At 40.5% G+C, this 19,780-nt stretch overlaps 1 protein-coding gene across 1 annotated transcript in view; it reads left to right on the plus strand.

Annotated features, from left to right (window-relative positions):
• Positions 1-947: 947 nt before the first annotated feature.
• Positions 948-19,780, plus strand: part of LOC133115434 (hexokinase-1) — a 129,618-nt gene continuing 110,785 nt past the window's right edge. Inside the window, exons 1-2 of the mRNA XM_061225351.1 lie at positions 948-1,241; positions 12,066-12,228. Of these exons, the coding sequence (XP_061081335.1) occupies positions 1,179-1,241; positions 12,066-12,228 (226 nt within the window). The 5' untranslated portion in view covers positions 948-1,178. The remainder of the gene's footprint in view (positions 1,242-12,065; positions 12,229-19,780) is intronic.

The raw sequence follows: 19,780 nt of genomic DNA on the forward strand, positions 1-19,780 counted from the left end.
ATTGTGAAAATGAAGATGCAAAACGTGTTAATTTCAATGTCAAATGTCATGTTTGTGAAAAAGTGTGAAGGAAATGCTGTTTCAAATACCTTTATTATTAATCAAGGAAAGTAATTAAATAATTAATTTTCATATAAAAAGTATAATATTTCATAATTTGTTAAGGAATTGCGAATTTCATTTTTGATCCCTTGATTTTGAATTAACTGAATTCAAAGTCCCTTACCCGTCTCAAAGACAGCCTGAAAGTAGAGACTTAGTAGTGAGACATTGTATAGCACTGCCCAGCACTAACTGATGAAAGAAAGGAGTACAAGCACTGAAATATGAAATGTTCTAAAATAGCAGGGATTTTTATAGCTCAAATATGCTATACACATACTTGTAATATAATCTACTTTAGTGTTAATTAGTTAGCCACACTGCTCCACACTGGATGTCCCTGGAATCACTTTATCCCTGATTTATCTGCATTATACCCTTTTCCATGCTCGGCAGGGAATGACCTCTGCTTGTGCTTCTCTCAAAATAGACTGAGGTTATCGTACACACAGTCTAATGGTGTACTGCTTTGCAGAGAGCTGTTTTGGAAGTATTTAAGTGGCCCTCTGATTCCATGCCCTTCACTATTTCAGAGAGCACATATGCATGAGGGGAGTGATGATTGTGAGAGAGGGGATGTCTCACCGCCTGTTCGCCTGCACGCCCCTCCGGGAGGACCACAAGGACGTGTTGGACGTGCCAGCTGCCTCTCCAGCGTCATAAAGGCAGGGATCTACAGAAGTCCCATCCCCTCCCCCTCTCTTCTTTCCCTGCACTGCTCAGGAGAAGGACTTGGAATGCAGCCTGTTAGCTGGCTCCCTCACACCCCTGCTCTCATGTCTGAGCCTATCAGAGAACAGGAGGTGGGCAGGGCCGAGTAGTCACCATCCCAGCCTGCTGCTACATCTCCTGAGTGTTAGCTTGCTAGGCTGGCTAAGACAGCAGCGTGTGAGTCACAGTGTGTACTCCGTTAAGCACATGAATGTCTGTTTCATTTTTTATTTCTATATTTAAAGGCAATAGGTGACACTCGACCAAGGACCAGTTCTATCCACCGGTGAGAACGGATTTGAGGCCAGGAGGTTGCAGCCAAGTGGATTTTTGTCTTTTTCTTTTTCTCTGTTCCAGACTCCAGAATGATAGCAGCGCAGCTCTTGGCCTATTACTTCACTGAGCTGAAGGATGATCAGGTCAAAAAGGTAAGTTGCTCTGTCGACAGCGTCGGAACAACAGCGGTCTGTCCAGATACCGGGGCCATTTTGTAGTTATGGGCCACGTATCACCAGGTACCTGTGGCTTTTGGGGTTTGGCCCATTGACATTCTTCACTGGATGCACCAGTTGCCGGTATGCAGGGGTGTGATCAGCACAAATTGTACAACATGGCAGGAGATTTATTCTGTGATCCTGTGTTGTTGGGCTGATGTCCTTGAGATCAGTATTTAGAGGTCAGAATTTCTTTAGAAACAGCAGAATGTTGTCCTTATCAGCGAGTGAGATCTATTTAACGAGCAGGGTATTTATTCTGAGGTTGGTTTGAGTCAGGAGCATCCTTACTTCTCAGCTATACAGGATCTTTGTGCGTATAAATGTCCTTAACCCCCACCCTCCCAAATCCAAAAATCCCATTTCCCTCCTCACCAAGACATGCCCACCAGGATCTGCTCACTATGGAGAGAAAAGATGCACACTTTATATAGCATGCTGCCTCCCAGACTGAAAAGCACATTTAGTGTTAACGTGCAATGCCATAAATGACAAGCATCTGCCTTAGTCACAGAAAAATGTAATTTAAATAATGAACTGGGGTCTGTTGAACTTCCTTTGTGTGTTCCTGATGAAGAGTGGTAACCTTTTATGAGATAAAATCCATCCTTCATCATTGACTCATCATCAATGTGCAAGCACATATTTAGCCAATTAGCAATTAAGCATCAAACACAATGTTCAATGGGCAGATTTCAGTGTTTTTTTATTTTTGTTGCTTTGAGTGTGAATGATTTGTCAGCATCAACATGGAAAACCAGCATTTAGACATAAGCAAATTAATTTACAGCAGAATTTTATTAAATTGTGGCACAGTGATTGGGGAAAATGTCAAATGTGTTGAGCAGTGTGTCTTCACCACAGCAATTTATATAACCCAAATTGATTGATCAAATTCTTAATAGCAAATAATCAATCCTTGATTAATTATGAGCATCCCTAATAATAATAGTGGCATAAAGGGCAATATTTTCTGGCCAGTGTCTGGTATGTTGCGAACTAGCGTACTGTTGATTTTGTATTTTCCGGATGATCCAGATGCCTCTAGTAATTTCAAGACTCCCAGCATGCTGTACTAGGATGAGAGCCACTACTGAGGGTGTGAGCAGCTCATTGCCATTTTGGTGCAGCTTATTGCAATTTTCCGCTCAGACAGGTCTGCATTTCACCCTTTCGCCACCCACCTGTTCAAGCCAGCACAAGTTGGAGCCCAGTCTATGGTATATTGTAAATTTTGGGGCTTTCACATACAATGCGTGCATGATCAGCCTACTCAAAAAACGATTAACCATTTTCATGGATTGTATGCTCTTCAGTTTGCTAAATCCCACAAGCAGGAAAACTGCATACTACAATCGGTTACATTTATTGTGCATTGTTTCTTACTTCTTTATTATCTTTAATTATTTTTTGTAATTGATTGTGGCTATTCTCATTGTAAACTGCGATCCCTGAGGTACTGTATTTCTTCTTTTTTTGTTACAGATTATGTATGGCGTAGACACAATATCTGAGGACATAATTACCATTTGTTTTAAACATGCCTACCATTGTGTAGTATACTGGTTACTACCAACATCATTCAGCTGTCTTGCTGTTAAAAGAACTAAACTGCAGTGTTTCCAATTTGTGCCAGTAATGTACTGTATATGCAAGTATAGGTAAGATACAACATTGTGTTAAAACATTGTTACAAGGCCATTGTAACTCCCTTCCCATCATTGAAAAAGGCTCATTGACATGTTGACCCTCTGCCTGTGTTTATAGTCATTAAATTCGGGTTTCAAAATATGCAGTTGATGGGCCGGCACTCTGTACCAAAACATTGTATGGCTGTACAATAATTCAAGCTCATTGGTTGAAAATAGGCTCTAATTGCCACAGCCAATGGCATTTCAATTTCAGTGCGTTCACAGAGAAGGGGTGGGATTAAACAGCGTTGTGTTTGTTGCTGCAATTCCTCACTTGACCGTTAGAAGTCCAAAAATACCTATTGTGCAAAAGTTACCTCCTAGCATACCTTCCTTATTAATATAATATCATTACTTTGTGCTCGATATCAAAGAGTCCGATAAACGTGTTGTTAATTTTTTATGTCTGGATTGCAGGCTATGTTGATTGGTAGCCTAAAAATTTGTAAACCCCAGACGCCCTTTTTCCACACAAAAAAAGAAGAAAAAGACTTAGTTCAGTTTAGTCTTATCATTCATATTAATTCATTATTTAAGTGTAGCCAACGGTTACCACATTTATCTTTCTAAATTTCACAATAGTAAGACAAGACAAACTTTAAATTAATAGATTTTTAATGTAACTATGTTTTAAGGTAAATGTATTCTTCAGCTGAACAGTAGTTTATTGTAGGGGTGGTGGTGCATTATCCGTTACCACATACATTAAACCAATTAAATTATCTGTATTAAGTTAGTCGTGGCAGCACGGATGGTGCAGTGGGTAGCACTGCCGCCTCACAGCAAGGAGGTCCTGGGTTCGAATCCCCGTCGGCCGGGGCCTCTCTGTGCGGAGTTTGCATGTTCTCCCCGTGTCTGCGTGGCTTTCTTCCGGGTACTCCGGTTTCCTCCCACAGTCTAAAGACATGCAGGTTAGGCTGATTGGAGAGTCTAAATTGCCCGTAGGTATGAGTGTGTGAGTGAATGGTGTGTGTGCCCAGCGATAGACTGGCGACCTGTCGAGGGTGTATTCCTGCCTTTCGCCCAATGTATGCTGGGATAGGCTCCAGCCCCCCTGCGACCCTGATCAGGATAAGCGGGTTCAGATAATGGATGGATGGAAGTTAGTCGTACTCGGAAGTGGGCGTGACGTAATCCGGAAGTGGTGTCGTTTAAAGAGTCCCCACACTACATTGCGATTTATCTGGTTAATCTTCACATGAATTAAAAACTGAAACTGTCTATAAACAATGTGTGGATGTGCGTGAACAATTTTACACGGAACACATTACATTACATTACATAATTGGCATTTGGCAGACGCTCTTATCCAGAGCGACATACAACAAAGTGCATACCCATAACCAGGGATAAGTTCGCTGAAAGACCCTAGAGGGAAGTACAATTTCAACAATTTCAACACTTTTGGCTGAGGCGCCTCCCCGTCTATCTGCATTGCCGTCACACTCGCCTCTTTAAACACACACACACATTTTCCTAAAGCAATATACTCTTAGGCAATACACCTCATTCAATACCTGCTTCAAAATACGTAACTTCGGAACAAAACTGCCTTGCTATCGGGTGACGTCTAATCACCCACACTACAGTACAGTCAGCCTAAACTGGCTAGGTTACCAACCACTAAGGTCACAATACACAGGCTTATTTCAATTCAGCTACTTCACCATTTCAGGAGCTAAAAATGTATTTACTGGCAAGATCGTTAAAATATTGTACTTGCAAGTACGATTGATTTCTTTAACAACCCCGACCAGAGAATTCAGCAAGTCTGACGCAAGTAGAAAACTCACTCCATACATGCTTTGAAATGTTTGGGGTGTTAGGGGTTTATTCAGCGCAGTAATCCTGCTTTGTGAAATACTGCCAGTTCAGATTCCTAACTAGCTAGCTAGCTAGCTACAGCAGATACTGTAGCTAAAATGCTATACATGCATATAGCAACAACAGCAATAAGCCAACAGGGTCCACCAGGATAAGCATTTAATGTTATAGTAGACCAAATGTTAGATTGGGGTCATCCCTATGTTCCCACAGCCCTATGTTCCCACATTTCTAAGATTAAATTTTTTTTCAAAATTAAATGTTTATTATTGATCGTGTAAACTGAACTTTATATATTTAGATGTCAAAATAGTCCTCAAAGGACAGCACTTGCAGATGCCTGTTCCTGGCACATAAAAGGTTGAAAAGTACTGATGTAGAGCCCTTTCCAGTTTTAAGTGAACTGCATAAATAGTGTATTTTTTTTTTCTTATTTCGCTTGTTTGCTTGTTCATTAAAAACTTATAGATAATTGAACGTGTACTGTGTCTAAATTGCACAAACATACACTGGATTTCTTCAGGTCCCATGCAAGCAGCCTGCTGAGTGTGAAGTCAACTGAACATAGAGCTGTGGGAACATAGGGCTGTGGGAACATAGAGCTGTGGGAACACAGACACGCTCCTGTTAGATTAACTAACACAAAGGACCAGAAACAGAGGTGCTGAGTACGTGAAGAATGGCTAGACATTAAGGATTTTCAGCCGTCCTCACACATTATAGTGTGTTCTGACCACTTCAGATCACAAGTCATCTGACCTTAAGCTCACTAGCTAGCTAGCTACATTAACATTACAACTCCAACAAGCTAATTAGGCCAATGGCAATCACCCACACGTTCAGCATAATCCCAGTACCTGCCGAATAAACACGTTGAAAAGTGATTAACTAAATAACAAGCTAAATTGACAAAATGTACTACCATACCTCTAGCTAAAATAATGTCCATGTCCACAAAATCTTTACCGCATCCTCCGTCCTTACAAGTAAAATTGACATTTTTATTCCTGGATCATTTAGGACTAAAGTTAGCTCTATACCATAGCTTGTTTGAAGCACATGGCTGTGTGTTTACAACAGGTCATGTCTTCCCCATTGGCAGCCATTTCTATAAGCAGCGCACTACCTTTTCAAATTGCGATCCTGAACGCACCCCTGATCACACGATGACAAGATACTGATCTAAGGAACCAGGGAGGAACTGGCCTATGTTAACATGACATTGTATTACATTATTGGCATTTGGCAGATGCTCTTATGCAGAGCGACGTACAGTTGATTAGACTAAGCAGAAGACAAGGGTTAAGGGCCTTGTTCAAGGGCCCAATGGCTGTGCGGATCTTATTGTGGCTACACCGGGGATCGAGCCACCGACCTTGTGTGTCCCAGTCATTTACCTTAACCACTACGCTACAGGCCGCCCCTGTATGTTACACGTTACACATTCATCACTAATGTACAGCTACTGCAGCCAATGTAAAAAAATAAAGTAGGCCAATTCTGCAATCACGGATAATGAATCCAATTACTCGTACAACATTCCTGTTCAGAAAAAAGGAAATATTTGTTACTAGTAGCTGAGAGGAAGCAAGAGCCAAAAGGCCTACAGTGAGAGTTTAAGTAAAAGGCAGGTGGGCCTTTTACCTGGGTAGCCGCAACCACACCCTCCAATCATCTACCTCCAACCAGAACCAAGGTGTTTACCCATGCTGTCACACTTTGTTCACCTCTAAGAAATCATTACAGTGTCACTGCATGTAAAAACATATATCTAAGTGTTGCAATCTGTGCTTGCTTTTCACTATGTTGTACTTTATCAACAGGTGAAAAAATTAATCATTGGACACTGCCGGACAGTGTTGTACTTTTAAGTTGGCTGTGACAAACTCATTAAGTTGAAGATGTCATATATTAATTGTGTGCAACTACTGTCTATATTTTTATTAAATAAATCAAGCTATTCTTTAAGTCAGTGTGTAAATTTCGATAAAGTAGAAATATTCACTCAGTGACCACTTTATTAGGTAGTCCTGTACCCCAGTTTGTTAATGCAAATATTTAACCAGCCAATCATGTGGCAGCAACTAAATGCATAAAAGCATGCAGATGTGGTCAAGAGATTCAGCTGTTTTTCAGACCAAAAGTCTGAATGGTGAAGAAATCTGATCGAAGTGACTTCGACCGTGGAATGATTATTGGTACCAGACAGTGTGGACTGAGTATCTCAGAAACTGCTGATCTCCTGGGATTTCCACACACAATAGTCACAATAGAGTACGCAAATGATGGTGCAAAATACAAAACTGTGACTGCCCCTCCAATCAGAGCAGTCTAGGATTGGGGCGGGGTGTCAAAATTATTGGTACCCCTTACAATTATTGTAAATAAAATCAAAGTGGAATTGGCAATACAATTTTACGTAATTAATCTCAATCTAAATATAGTATGTCATTCCATCACTTTCTGTTTCATTAGAGTATACAAATCAGGTCACAGCATGGGAAAAGCCAAAGAACTTACATAATTGGTTAAACATACCACTTGTGCAACAATATAAAATGTGAAACATATGGAATGGTCACAAACTTGCCAGGAGTGCACACTGCCCCTACGGATGATGAGGAAGATGGTGAGGGCTGCCATAAAAAACACAAGGTTCACAGTTCAAGAATCAAGAGGTTGGTTGCATTTTGGGGCCACCAAGTCTCAAAAAGAACCATAAAATGGCACCTCGATATCAACAAACTCTTTGGAAGGGTGGCATGAAGACAACTCTTACTGAGCACAATGACAAAACCAAGCATCTGGAGTTTGCCAAACTTCATTGGAATTATGACTGGTAGAGAGTGCTATGGTCAGATGAGACCAAAATTTAAGGTTTTGGCCATACAAGCCATCAACATTTTTAGCAGTGAAAGAGGAATGCATACAAGGAGAAGCACCTCATGCCTACTGTCACATGGAGTGGATCATTGATGTTTTGGAGATATTTTGATTCCAGATGCCCAGGGGTACTATTAAAGATCAATTGAGTATTCATTGATTTATTTCAAATCCAATGTGCTGGAGTGTAAAGGATTGTACCACTGCCCAAATATTTAACCGTAAATCCTGTTCAAACTAGGTTTACCAGTCTAGCCATGTCAGTAAACATTTTAGACGCCATGAAATAGCTGTTTTAGCACACCCAAAAAGACAAAAGTAATGACTAATGACAGATTAACATCAAAAACATTTCATTGTGAGCATTAATGCCAGTAATGGTGGGTGTGCTGAAAATTGGGGAAGCCCAAACCTTTTCTTTAAACTGATCATTGATCTCAACCTGTTTTCTAGACCAACAAGCGTGTTGACGATTGCACTATTGTAAAATCCCACGCTAACCCAACGACGGAATTTAGCGAGGGCTGAAGGTATCAGCGTGCTTGTCCTTCTGGTATTGCTGAAAGAATATTAATAGGGTTAAAAATTAGTGGCCCCTATGCGAAGAGTCTAGATCAGCAAATAAATAAACCACGATACAAAGACAGTAGTACCACTCTGCCTTCCGCTCTTTACTGGTCCGGGCTGACCCACAATAGGGCCAATACATTCACCTTCGTTTATCTGACTCCATTTTAGAATAATAATTTTGATTAGTTATCCACATTAGGTAGATTTCTTATTGATAATTTTGACTTCATCGCTATAGGAATCCTGTACTGAGATTTACTCATCTGAACAATCCTCTGCTGGTACCGCCGCATGTCACATCGCGTTATGTGCACGTCTCACAAACTGACTAGATATCTATAGTCATTACAGAGGTTGCAGGAATAGCTACTCTTGGGTATATCTGTTTACAGCCTAGGGACCCAAGCAGACCAACCTAGCTACGGCTGTGCTCGACATGAATGAGGCCATGCGGAGGCGAGGGATTTACCATCATAGGTCTATGGGTGCTATACGCCGTGATACATTAAGCGTAAATATTCATCCTCCCTAGACCAGTTCGAGGGGGTAAACCAAGCATTTCCTGTATAACATTGAGTGTCAGTAAGCGAAACCACACAGATCAAGTTTTAACAATTTATTTTACCAGGCAGGTTACATATGTAATTACACACTAGTTCCAAATCAAAAAAGCATTACAATGGAAACCAAATCACGGAGTCTTAAAAGTCATACCTGGTAATAAAAGCTACATACGGGAGCCTGACTACAGACACCCTGTACGTAGAAGTGACGTGCAAGGTGTGCACGGGAGAGACTGATTGCATCCTCCCAGATTGCTTAGTTTTAAATCCAAAATCTGGCCTTTGATGTTAACCCTAAAAATGGGTCACCCATCTGGAAACGCAGGGGGGTTGATGCACATGGCTTTCACTGGGGCAGAGCTCCACACAGTTTCTCCCTGGTTCCTGGTTGGTTATGATGTCCAGGGTTTGCTGTTGCAGAAATGAAACCATTGCACCAGTCGCACTGAAACAATCAGAATAATACCAAACATTAATATTATCTAAACTGACTTTGTCATGAAACATCTAGTGCTGTACACATCATTTAGTGACTGAGCAAGAGGGAGATCTGAGAGGGAGGGAGTAAGAAAGGGGGGTCGAAGGGAATAATGGGCCCAACAGGCTGTGCCCTCTGAAACCTTCCCGTGCCGTAAAGGATGTTTCCCCTGTCGTAACAAGTTTTACGGCTGGCGGCCTGAGTAAACCCTGGGACAAGTGAGCTTCTCAAGAAAACAGATGCCTTCCCCCACAGGCTCCTACCCGTATGGGTGCGGGTTAATGGTGTATGCTCCTGGGGTTAAATTACTTTACAGCCACATATTGCCACAGTACCAGAGGAAGTCAGCAAGCTGACCAGCGCCCTGAGTGACAATGCCAGATTTTAATCATTTCCGCCTTACACTATTAATAGGCAAGTAACACATCATGTTTGGAGATTAAATGATAAATTGAATTTTTCTGTTAAAATGAATCACTATATGTTATCTGTTTTAGTCACTATATTATACTTTGAGTATTTTGTGAATAACTCATTGTTAATCATGCCCAGGGGTACTATTAAAGATCAATTGAGTCCACTGGCTTCCTATTGCCACACGCATCCGATTCTAGGCCCTAGTGTTGGCATTTCAGGCTGCTAAGGGGACTGCCCCACCTTACATACAATCTTTGATCACTCCCTACTCCCCAGCTAGACCACTCCAGTCTGCCAGCTCTGGTCGCCTTATGGTTCCCTCACTACGGGCATCTGGCGGTCGAGCTGCACGTTCACGCCTGTTTTCCGTTCTGGTTCCTCAGTGGTGGAATGACTTGCCTACCACTGTCAAGACAGCAGAATCCCTCCCCCTATTTTGACACAGACTAAAAACACACCTTTTCAAACTGTACCTTAGTCCTCCCTCCTAATTTCCCCTGCCCCCCTCTTGTCTAACCCCCCCCAAAAAAAAAATTGCACTTATGATGACTATGTTTAGAACAGCACTTCCTATGTATTTTCCTAGTTATGGAAGTGATGCTTTGACTTGTGGAAGAACCTATGCACACTATACACTTTGGATTAAAAGTGTCTGCCAAATGACTAAAATGTAAATGTAAATGTATTCCTGCTGTGCAATCAGAGACGGGATGTCTTGTGTGTCTCTCATTATCACGTTGCCGTACCGATCCTAGGTAGGCTATAACACAGTTGGGAGCCTAGGTCGGGGTCTCCCTTGTGCTATAGGCGTACCTACGGTTTATTCACCTCGTTTTACGACTACCATAATCTGTAGGACATAAAGTTGAGTTTCCCTAGCGATGGTTTTCTTGCTCGACCGTTTTGATAGGTTGTTTTATTGGTTGGCTAATTGCCGGGGATGAGACGGGTGCGTGGGGGTTGGACCCAAAATGCACGACTCAGAAACAATAATAGGATAAATTCCCGTCAGGGCTTTATTCGGGACGAATCCCAGGAGCGTAGTCAAAACAAGCAAAGTCCATACACGTAGATCCAGCCAAACAAACAATAAACAAACAAAAAGCACGGTGCCGAGGGAAGAGGCAAACTCGTAGTTGGTCCGGTAGCAGGAGAGCTGTCAGCGGGGCAGAAGTACAGGCGGACGGCAGGCAGGGTCGTAGTCGTGGGCGATGCGGAAGTCGAAACCATAAAACAAACAGCGAGGCAAAGGTACAAAAGACGGTAGGCGAGGACGTGGTCAAAACAAACGGTGGTCAACGAAACAGAAATCAATAAACGATGGTCAGTAACAGGCTTGGATCGTAACGTGTAATCAATGACAGTAAATGCTCAAGAGTTGCTTTGACGTACAAGAGGCAGACAATTTCGCAACGAACAGAAGCGCGACTGGGCTATAAATGCAGGTGTAGACAGGTGTAGACAATTAGTTAGAGAGCAGCAAGGGAATGGAAAACAGGTGCGATGGATGACAAGTTTAACAAGGTAATTAGTAATCATTAGTAATAAACCTATCCTGCCCTAGCATTAGTAAATTAGTAAATGACATGCACGAGAAACGTAAGGTAACATGAACACATGATTAGTTTGTTAGTTCTACCCAATCCTGATCTAGCGTTAGTAGTTTTAGTAAATAGACAAATAGAAATAATTAGGTGTGAATGACAGAGAGAGAAAGGCGGAAAGACATGTAAAAGTGTATGTTTAAACATTGACCAGTCTGTGTAACAATAAACATAAATCCAAACATAACACTAAACGAACTAAGACGATAACCACTCAATATAACAAGGTAAAATAATTGTAACAAAACATAACTAGACATGACAAGAAAATAAATCGTAACAAGAAACAAACTAAACGACATGACGAACCTAGACTAACATAATACATGATAAGACAATACGTGACTAAGACAAAATGAATAAACATAAAACATGGCAAGACAGACCTGAAACGTGACAGGGGAGTTATTTAATCCCTTTCTTGTTTACCCTTTCCTCCTCTGGGGTGTACCGCTTGTCTCTAGGAATGCCCCCAGAAAAGATCAGTGGTTATCTCACATCTTGTGGGTAACTTTTAGAACCCAACTCGGTCGTGTTTGGTTCTTTGACCCCGCTCTCTTACAGATAACAAATTAGAAGATTACTGAATTATTACCTGTGTGTGTACATGCATGAATTTGTTTGTCTAGAATTCTAAAATGATATTGATAATAATGCTACACCAGAATCTTGTCCCAGTTTTAAAATGACAGCCATTTTCAGCCAGCCATCTCTGTGATGACTTTCAGATTGATAAGTACCTGTACTCCATGAGATTCTCGGATGAAACCCTCTTGGATATCATGTCCCGCTTCAGGAGGGAACTAGAGAATGGACTGGGCCGTGACACCAATCCCACAGCAACTGTGAAGATGTTGCCCACCTTTGTGAGATCAATTCCTGACGGATCAGGTAAGCTTGGCTTTTACTGAGACATTATTTTCCTTGTACCACCTGTAAAACTGTTAAATTAACTTATGATAAAAGGTACACATCAAAGTATTTTCATTGTAAAGTGGACAAAAAAAAAAGGGACACCATTGGCTCAGGCGGTAAGAGCAGTCGTCTGGCAGTCGGAGGGTTGCCGGTTCAATCCCTGGGTGTGTCGAAGTGTCCTTGAGCAAGACAGCTAACCCCCAAATGCTCCTGATGAGCTGCTTGCTGCCTTGCATGGCAGCCAATCTCCGTTGCATGTATGAATGGGTGAATAAGAAGCATCAATTAGACAGCGCTTTGGATAAAGGTGCTATATAAATGCCAACCATTTACCATATCACCATCCAAGGTAATGATCTTCATTCCAGGTCATGGAGAACCCCAGGGTCTGCTGATTTTCAACTTTATAATACCCTCTGAACTTGTCAAACGTATGTCTTGCAAACATTATAATTTTAATTACTTTTGTTGACAGTAAGCCTAGTATTTTGCTTAAGATGCCTGTGTATGTTGTTATCCAAGTGTCTTTTTTATGATGTGGTGATTCAGAACAATGTAACTGATTGCTAAATGTAACCGATTGGTAAATTAAGGTCAGGCAGTTGAGAATGAGACTGTTCATATCCAGCAGACCGTGTTCACAAAAATTCACTCTCCTGCCTCTGTTCAGAACTGTTTTATAAATGGTGAGGAGCATGTCGACACTGGGAATTCTTTTCTGAACTCTGCCACCAATTCCTGTCATCTCTCACTTTATAAATAACTTGCTATTCAAGGCAAGTGAGAGAAACATGACACAGATCAATTTTCAGACAGTTCTCTTGGTCATTGAATCTAACACAACAGTATAAAACATTGTTGCTTTATTGCAAAGTAACCAAATTAGTGTTTTCTCTGCCAAGAGATGCAGTATTAATAATGGCAAAATGATAATGCAGATGCCTGGAAGAACACTGAAATCATGAACTGGGAATGCATGGAACCAGTGTCCTGTTTCCCCTGCTGAGGCCAATGCCAAACACGAGGAGAGGGGTGGACAGCTTGAAAAACACCCTTCAGAAACATCAGAGTAACGGCTGTATAGCTGGTCTTGCTGGAGCTTTTCAGACTTTTCACTGGTTTTTTAATTGGTGTTCATTGATGTAACCATTGCAACTTGAGCTTTACTGTTTATTTGGACAGTATATGGTCTTTTGGCTCTTACTTTTACTCAATTGTAAATGAAATAATGAGGTTAAAGTGCTGACTTTTAATTTGAGGGTATTTACATCTACAGGCCCCTCAAAAAGTATTGGAACAGCAAGGTCAATGCTATTGCTATACACTGAATTGAGTTTCAGGTCAAAAGATGTACATGAGGTGACAGATCCAAATTTCATCTTTTATTCCATGGTATTTTTATCTAGATTTGTTAAGCAACTTAGAACATATTACCTTTTGTATCAGACCACCAAATTTTTATGTGACCAAACGTATTGGGACATTATGACTGACAGGTGTTTCTTGTTGCCCAGATGTGTCTTGTTAGATTGATTGGTTAAACAATAAATAGTTCTGAATTTACTGTCTACTCTTGGTTTTAGCACTGGGTTTTGACTGTGAAGACTGCATTTGTGTTAGAAAAGATAAACCAACATGAAGACCAAAGAGCTGTTTTTGGGGGAAAAAGCAAGCCATTTTGAAACTTAGACATGGGTAAATCGATCCGAACCATTGCACAAACATTGGGGACAGCTTAAACAACAACTTGGAATGTTCTGAAAAAGAAAGAAACCGCTAGTGACCAAGATCAGTTGGAGATGGAGAGCTGTGAAGAGAACCCCCAAAATCAAAAAAATCAGTAACATCACAAACAATCCACACAGGGCAGGGGTGAAGGTATATCAATCAACTGTTCAAAGAACACTTAGAGAGCAGCAATATAGAGGCTATCCCACAATATGTGAATGACTCGGTAGTGATGTTACTAATGATAGGCTCTGAGGCGTGTGTGAAGTAAGTCCGTTTTCCCTGAATCCCCGCTTCGAGGCTTGTATTCAGAAAATCATGTGACTACAAACAAGGCTTCATTTTGTGTAGAACCAGGTGATCGGTTTGGTTTGAGCAAAGAGCTTTGCTCTCTATTTTCTTTTCTCGGGTTGTCAATATGACACTTTAATGGGTTGTCATAGTGGTCGTTAAGTGCTGAGAGTGTCCCCAGTTACACAAGCAATTTTACTGCCCTGTTGAAACAAAGCAAATTGTCCCACTTTATTTAAATTTTCCATTTTGTAGTCAACAGTCACTTAACATAATTGTATTATTGACCTACTGTATTTTATAACTTCTTGAATCAGACGTTACATATAATAGGGAATAATTACATCAGCAAACATAGCCTAAAGATAACTGTCATAAAATATCATGAAGCAATACCATGAGAATCGTTTTTTGTGACACCAGTAGTACACTTTGCTACTTGCCAAAGCTGTTTCGGTTCGCACCTGTGTGTTTGCTAACCAGCCTGGGGATTTAAAAAGAAAAGAAAAGAAAGCAGTCTCATACACTGAAAAGGCAGTCTATGCCCCCAGCTGATTTGCTGTCGTGGTTAGTGCCACTTGGCAAGACCAGGGTTCAAGGCAGGGTTTCACTCAATTAAAAAACAAAAATACAATAATACATTATATTTTTCAACTCAGTCCAAGTGGTTTGGGAAAAGACAATCTTAAGTGAAACAGGTCCATTGGAACAACTCTCAGTTTTAAGCAGGGATGGACAACTCCATTCCTGGTGTGCAGGTGTGTATGCAGGATTTTGCTGCCAAAAAACGCTTCTGGCACGTGATCATTTGGCAGTGGTACAATTGGCTAGAAAGCTTCATTGGTTCAAGAAGCATCATCTCGCCATCAATAAGAATCGGAAGGCACGATTACAATTTGCAAAGAAGTACAGAGATGAGCCACAAAAGTTCTGGAACAAAGTTGTATGGGCTGATGAGACCAAGATCTACCAAAGTGATGGAAAGGCCAAAGTGTGGAGAAAGAAGGGAACTGCTCATGATCCAAAACATACAAGCTCATATGTGAAGCATGGTGGAGGAAGTGTCATGGCTTGGGCTTGCATGGCTGCTTCTGGAGTGGGCTCACTAATGTTTATTGATGTAACTCATGATGGTAGCAGCAGGATTAATTCAGAAGTCAACTGTCTGCCAACATTGGGATGAACTTCATAAGGGAGAAACAAAGGACTTCATTATGGAGAAAAAGTGGAAGGTTTTAGACTGTCCATGTCAATGACCAGACCTTACCTAATTATGCATGCATCTCCTGAAGAGGAGATTGAAGGAAAAAACCCCTGAAACAAACAACAACTGAAAGAGGCTGCAGTAAAAGCCTGGAAAAGCATCACAAAAAAAGAATGCAATAGTCTTGTGATGTCAACAGGTCGCAGGCTTGATGTAGTTATTGCAAGAAATGGATATGCTTCCAAATATTAAGTGTTATTTACTTTAATTTACTTAAATACTCTCTGTTCCAATATTATTGCTCACCTAAGACTTGGGTGGTCTGATACCAAAGGCGCTATTTTCTAAGTGTACATCTAGGTGTAAGTACCAGGGAATAAAAGCTGAAGATCGGAACTGATTCTTAGCTATTTCTGATTAGTCAGGTGTATGCAATCGCTTCCATCATGCAGATATAAGAAAGCTAGCTTTCAGTATCTAGTCTTGATTCTAGGCTGTTGATTGCCTGTGGGGTCTGTCACAGCCATTTGTCAACATGAGGACCAGAGTTGTGGTAATGACAGTGAAGGATGCTATTATGAGGCTGAGGAATAAGACAGTTTGAAACATCATTAATTAGAAAAAGAGTTGGGCCTATGTCTCTGATGGTTTTTTTTTTTCCCCACCTCATAATGGCTTCCTTGACTGTAATTAGCACAACAAAAGCAATAACAGATACCAAAGGCAACCAAAAGCTAAGAATCCAGACTACAGGTACAGTTGTGTTCAAAAAAGTATGTTTAAAAAAGTGAATAAAGCGCAAATATTTTTAATAGCTTTTAGTTCAATATTTCAAATGTAATGGAAACATTACACATTCAATTCCAAATCAAAGCATTAGAAAATTTGATCAACTCTGCATTATTATTTTACAGGAAGCAAAGAAAAGGAATATCTGTTTAAAAAAATGGCAGTGTTGACATTTATACTTTCTTCAAACTGTATAAACCAAAGACATTTTTCAAGATTGAACTTCTCTTTAAATTATTTTTTATTTTTGTATTTATTTGCATAACCATTGTTTTTGATAACTGCTGCGCATCTGTGTTCCATCCGGTCAACCAACTTCTGGCACCTAGAAACAGGTATTTCAGCCCAGGATGAACAAACTACATTCCACAGTTCCTGTGAATTTTTGGGTTTTGCTTCAGAAGTTTGCTGTCAAGTTTTAAATGGGGTTGAGGTTGGGGGATTGAGCTGGCCACTCCATTACCTTAATCCTATTTGTCTGGAACCAAGATGTTGCTCGCTTACTCGTGGGTTTGCAGTCTTTGTCTTGTTGAAACACCCATTTCAGGGGCATTTCCTCTTCAGCGTATGACAACATAATCTCTTCAAGTATTTTGATGTATTCAAACTGATCCATGATCGCTGGAGTAACAGGTCACACTTTAGCTAGCGAATAGGCTAGGTTAACACGCAGTCAGGTATCTGGTTTGCTGACACGTCAAATTTGGCAGGCCTATAAATAGGCTGCCGCAACTAGGTACAAAGAATTGTTCTTCCCTGCCTGTATGCAGGTTCCTATCTGGCTTTGAGGTCGCCATAGACGAAGTGGTGGAGTTTGAGGCTCTGCACGTGCCTATTGAGGACATTGCTAGCTGCCGTTTTGCCAACATTAGTAATTTGCGTTTATCGTGTAGTCTCATTACATTACATTACATTACATTACATTACGTGGAATTTAGCAGACGCTCTTATCCAGAGCGACGTACCACAAAGTGCAAATCAATCACAAGAACAAATGCAAAAGTAGACCTGAGAGGACAGTACAGTTCCGAGTCCTAGTGTAAACATAAACATATCATTAAAGAGCTAAGGAACGTACCGGGCTCCAGTTCTATTAATACACCGGTAACTGGCTACGTAGAGCTCCGACCGTTTATGTTTTTAATCTGTGTTGTACCCGCCTTTTCCCTGGGGTTCCATATTTATTTGTATTTTCAATATCTGTACTACTGACAAACCAACTGTTGATCGAGTTGGGGCTTTGGGGTGGCTTACTGTTTACGTTGCAGTGCGTAATTCTTATAAACTATTTATTTTGGCGTAAGGTGGTGGCGTAATCAGGTGGTGTTATGCCAGGTCACACAGGTATACGAACCCAACACTGTAGTGTTATAAACATCCCCATACCATGATTTTTGCACGAATTCAAGCCGCAGTGGTGTTTGAATTCAGTTCCCAGGGGTCGTCTGACGTAATTTTACTCTCATCAGTCCACAGAATGTTACGCCATTTCTTTTTGGGCCAATTGATGTGTTCCTTGGCAAATCTGAACCGATTCTGCACATGCCCTTTTTTAAACAATGGTGCTTTACGGGGACTTCTTGCTGATAGCTTAGCTTTGATCAAACGTCTTCTGACTGTAACAGCACTTACAGGTAATTGTAGATCATCTTTGATCTTTCTGGAGCTGATGAATGGCTGAATATTTGCCATTCTGACTATTCTTCGATCCGTTTTAACAGTAGCTGCTCATTTTTTTCCGCTTGTTTCGGGTTTTTGTTGCCATTTTAAGGCATTTGAGATCATTTTAGCTGAGCATCCTATAAGTTGATGGAACAATGTTTGGAACAGGCCATTTTACTTAGCAATTCAGAAGGAAATATATTTTATAACAATGTGTGAAACATTTGCTTCCCTTCTTCCTTAAAGGACAATTAATGACACCGGTTTTTTCACAGAATTAATGAATTCGCTAAACTCCACACTGCTATGATGTATTTGACAAAAATGTAAATCAATGGACCTCAATGAATATATTAGTATACAAGATGGTATAATTGTACTTATTCTTTATGATCTTTTTCAATCTGTTGCTCTCTGAGGATAACTGCAAGGAGAGGGAGTTTGGGACAGAGAGGTAGGGGAGGGTGACAGGTAGGGGGAAGTGCAAACTTCAGGATAAAAAGTGTTGTATAATTTACGAAGTAAAATGCAGCATTTACATCTCATAAGATACATGCGTCCTTTTTGAGCCTCCAAATATCCTTTTTGGAAAACTGCCTCGACATGGATAAAAAAAAAAACAACACAAAATGCTTATTTTTGGTGAAATTTGAAAGGGGATTTATCCAGTGTTGTGACTTGACTCCAGTGTGTTTCTAAGCACACAAGCCACAGCTACAATAATCTGTACCCAGTCAAAATCAGAAAAACCTTTCAGCAAGGAAAAAAAGCTTTGAACTTCTGTAACTTTGTTTCAGTAATATATGGAGTAATTCTGACTCTTGGATACCAAACCCCAAAGGGATACCTTTCAGTATTATCCCTGCAGCCAAAAGGGTTCATGAATAGTAATTATTTTATTTTGGGAATGTCATTTTTAAGCTTTTGTCAAGAAAAGGGGCGATACTTCCTTATTAAAAGGGGTAATACTTCCGACAACATGCTTGTTTTTTGGGTTGGAAAATCAAGTGAGGGCAACCTCACCTTCTCAGCATTTTTGGAATCCACAAGCTACACAAATCAGGGTAATGTCAGTGTCCTTTTCAAGGTGAGAATTTAGTGAACCAAATCCAGAATAGTTAATTACAAAAATGTACTAACTTTGGAATAGCATTGATAGAATTCCCATTGTTTACTTTCTTCGGAGGAATTAACATTTTTGTCCATTTCACCATTCCATATGTGTACACAAGTGATTGTACATAGGAATGCAATTATCTATGTTTTATATTTTATATTTTGCTCTCTGAAACACCATCAGTGCAAGTACAAGGTCTCTGACCAGTTCCAGCAATGCAGTCAGCATGGTATAGACAACAACACCATGAGCAATCAGCAACAGTATAACTTTACTATTTGTCCAGTCAATTAAGAGTATGATATGAGTATGAGTAGAGTGATGACTGAGTAACATTTTAGCAATATGAAATTAACATGAAATTACATTATCCATGTTTATTGTTTCTTGGGCTTGAGCTTGCATAAAACAATGGAATCATTTTCCTTTCATTTTCAGTATGCATGTGCTGGAAAAAACGGCTGTAAGGGATTGGGGTTTGGAGGACCAAACACGACTGAGTTGGGTTCTAAAAGTTACCCACAAGATGTGAGAACCACTGATATTTTCTGGGGGCATCCCTAGAAACAAAGGAAGGAAGGTGAAAACAAGAAAGGGATTAAATAACTCCCCGGCAATTAGCCAACCAATAAAACGACCTATCAAAACTGAAGTTACTCTGAATCGAGCAAGGAAACAATGGCAGGGAAACTCAACCTTACGTCCTCCAGATTACGGTGGTTGTAAAACGAGAAGAG

The sequence above is a fragment of the Conger conger genome, chromosome 2, assembly GCF_963514075.1.
Source record: "Conger conger chromosome 2, fConCon1.1, whole genome shotgun sequence".
Taxonomy (NCBI): domain Eukaryota; kingdom Metazoa; phylum Chordata; class Actinopteri; order Anguilliformes; family Congridae; genus Conger; species Conger conger.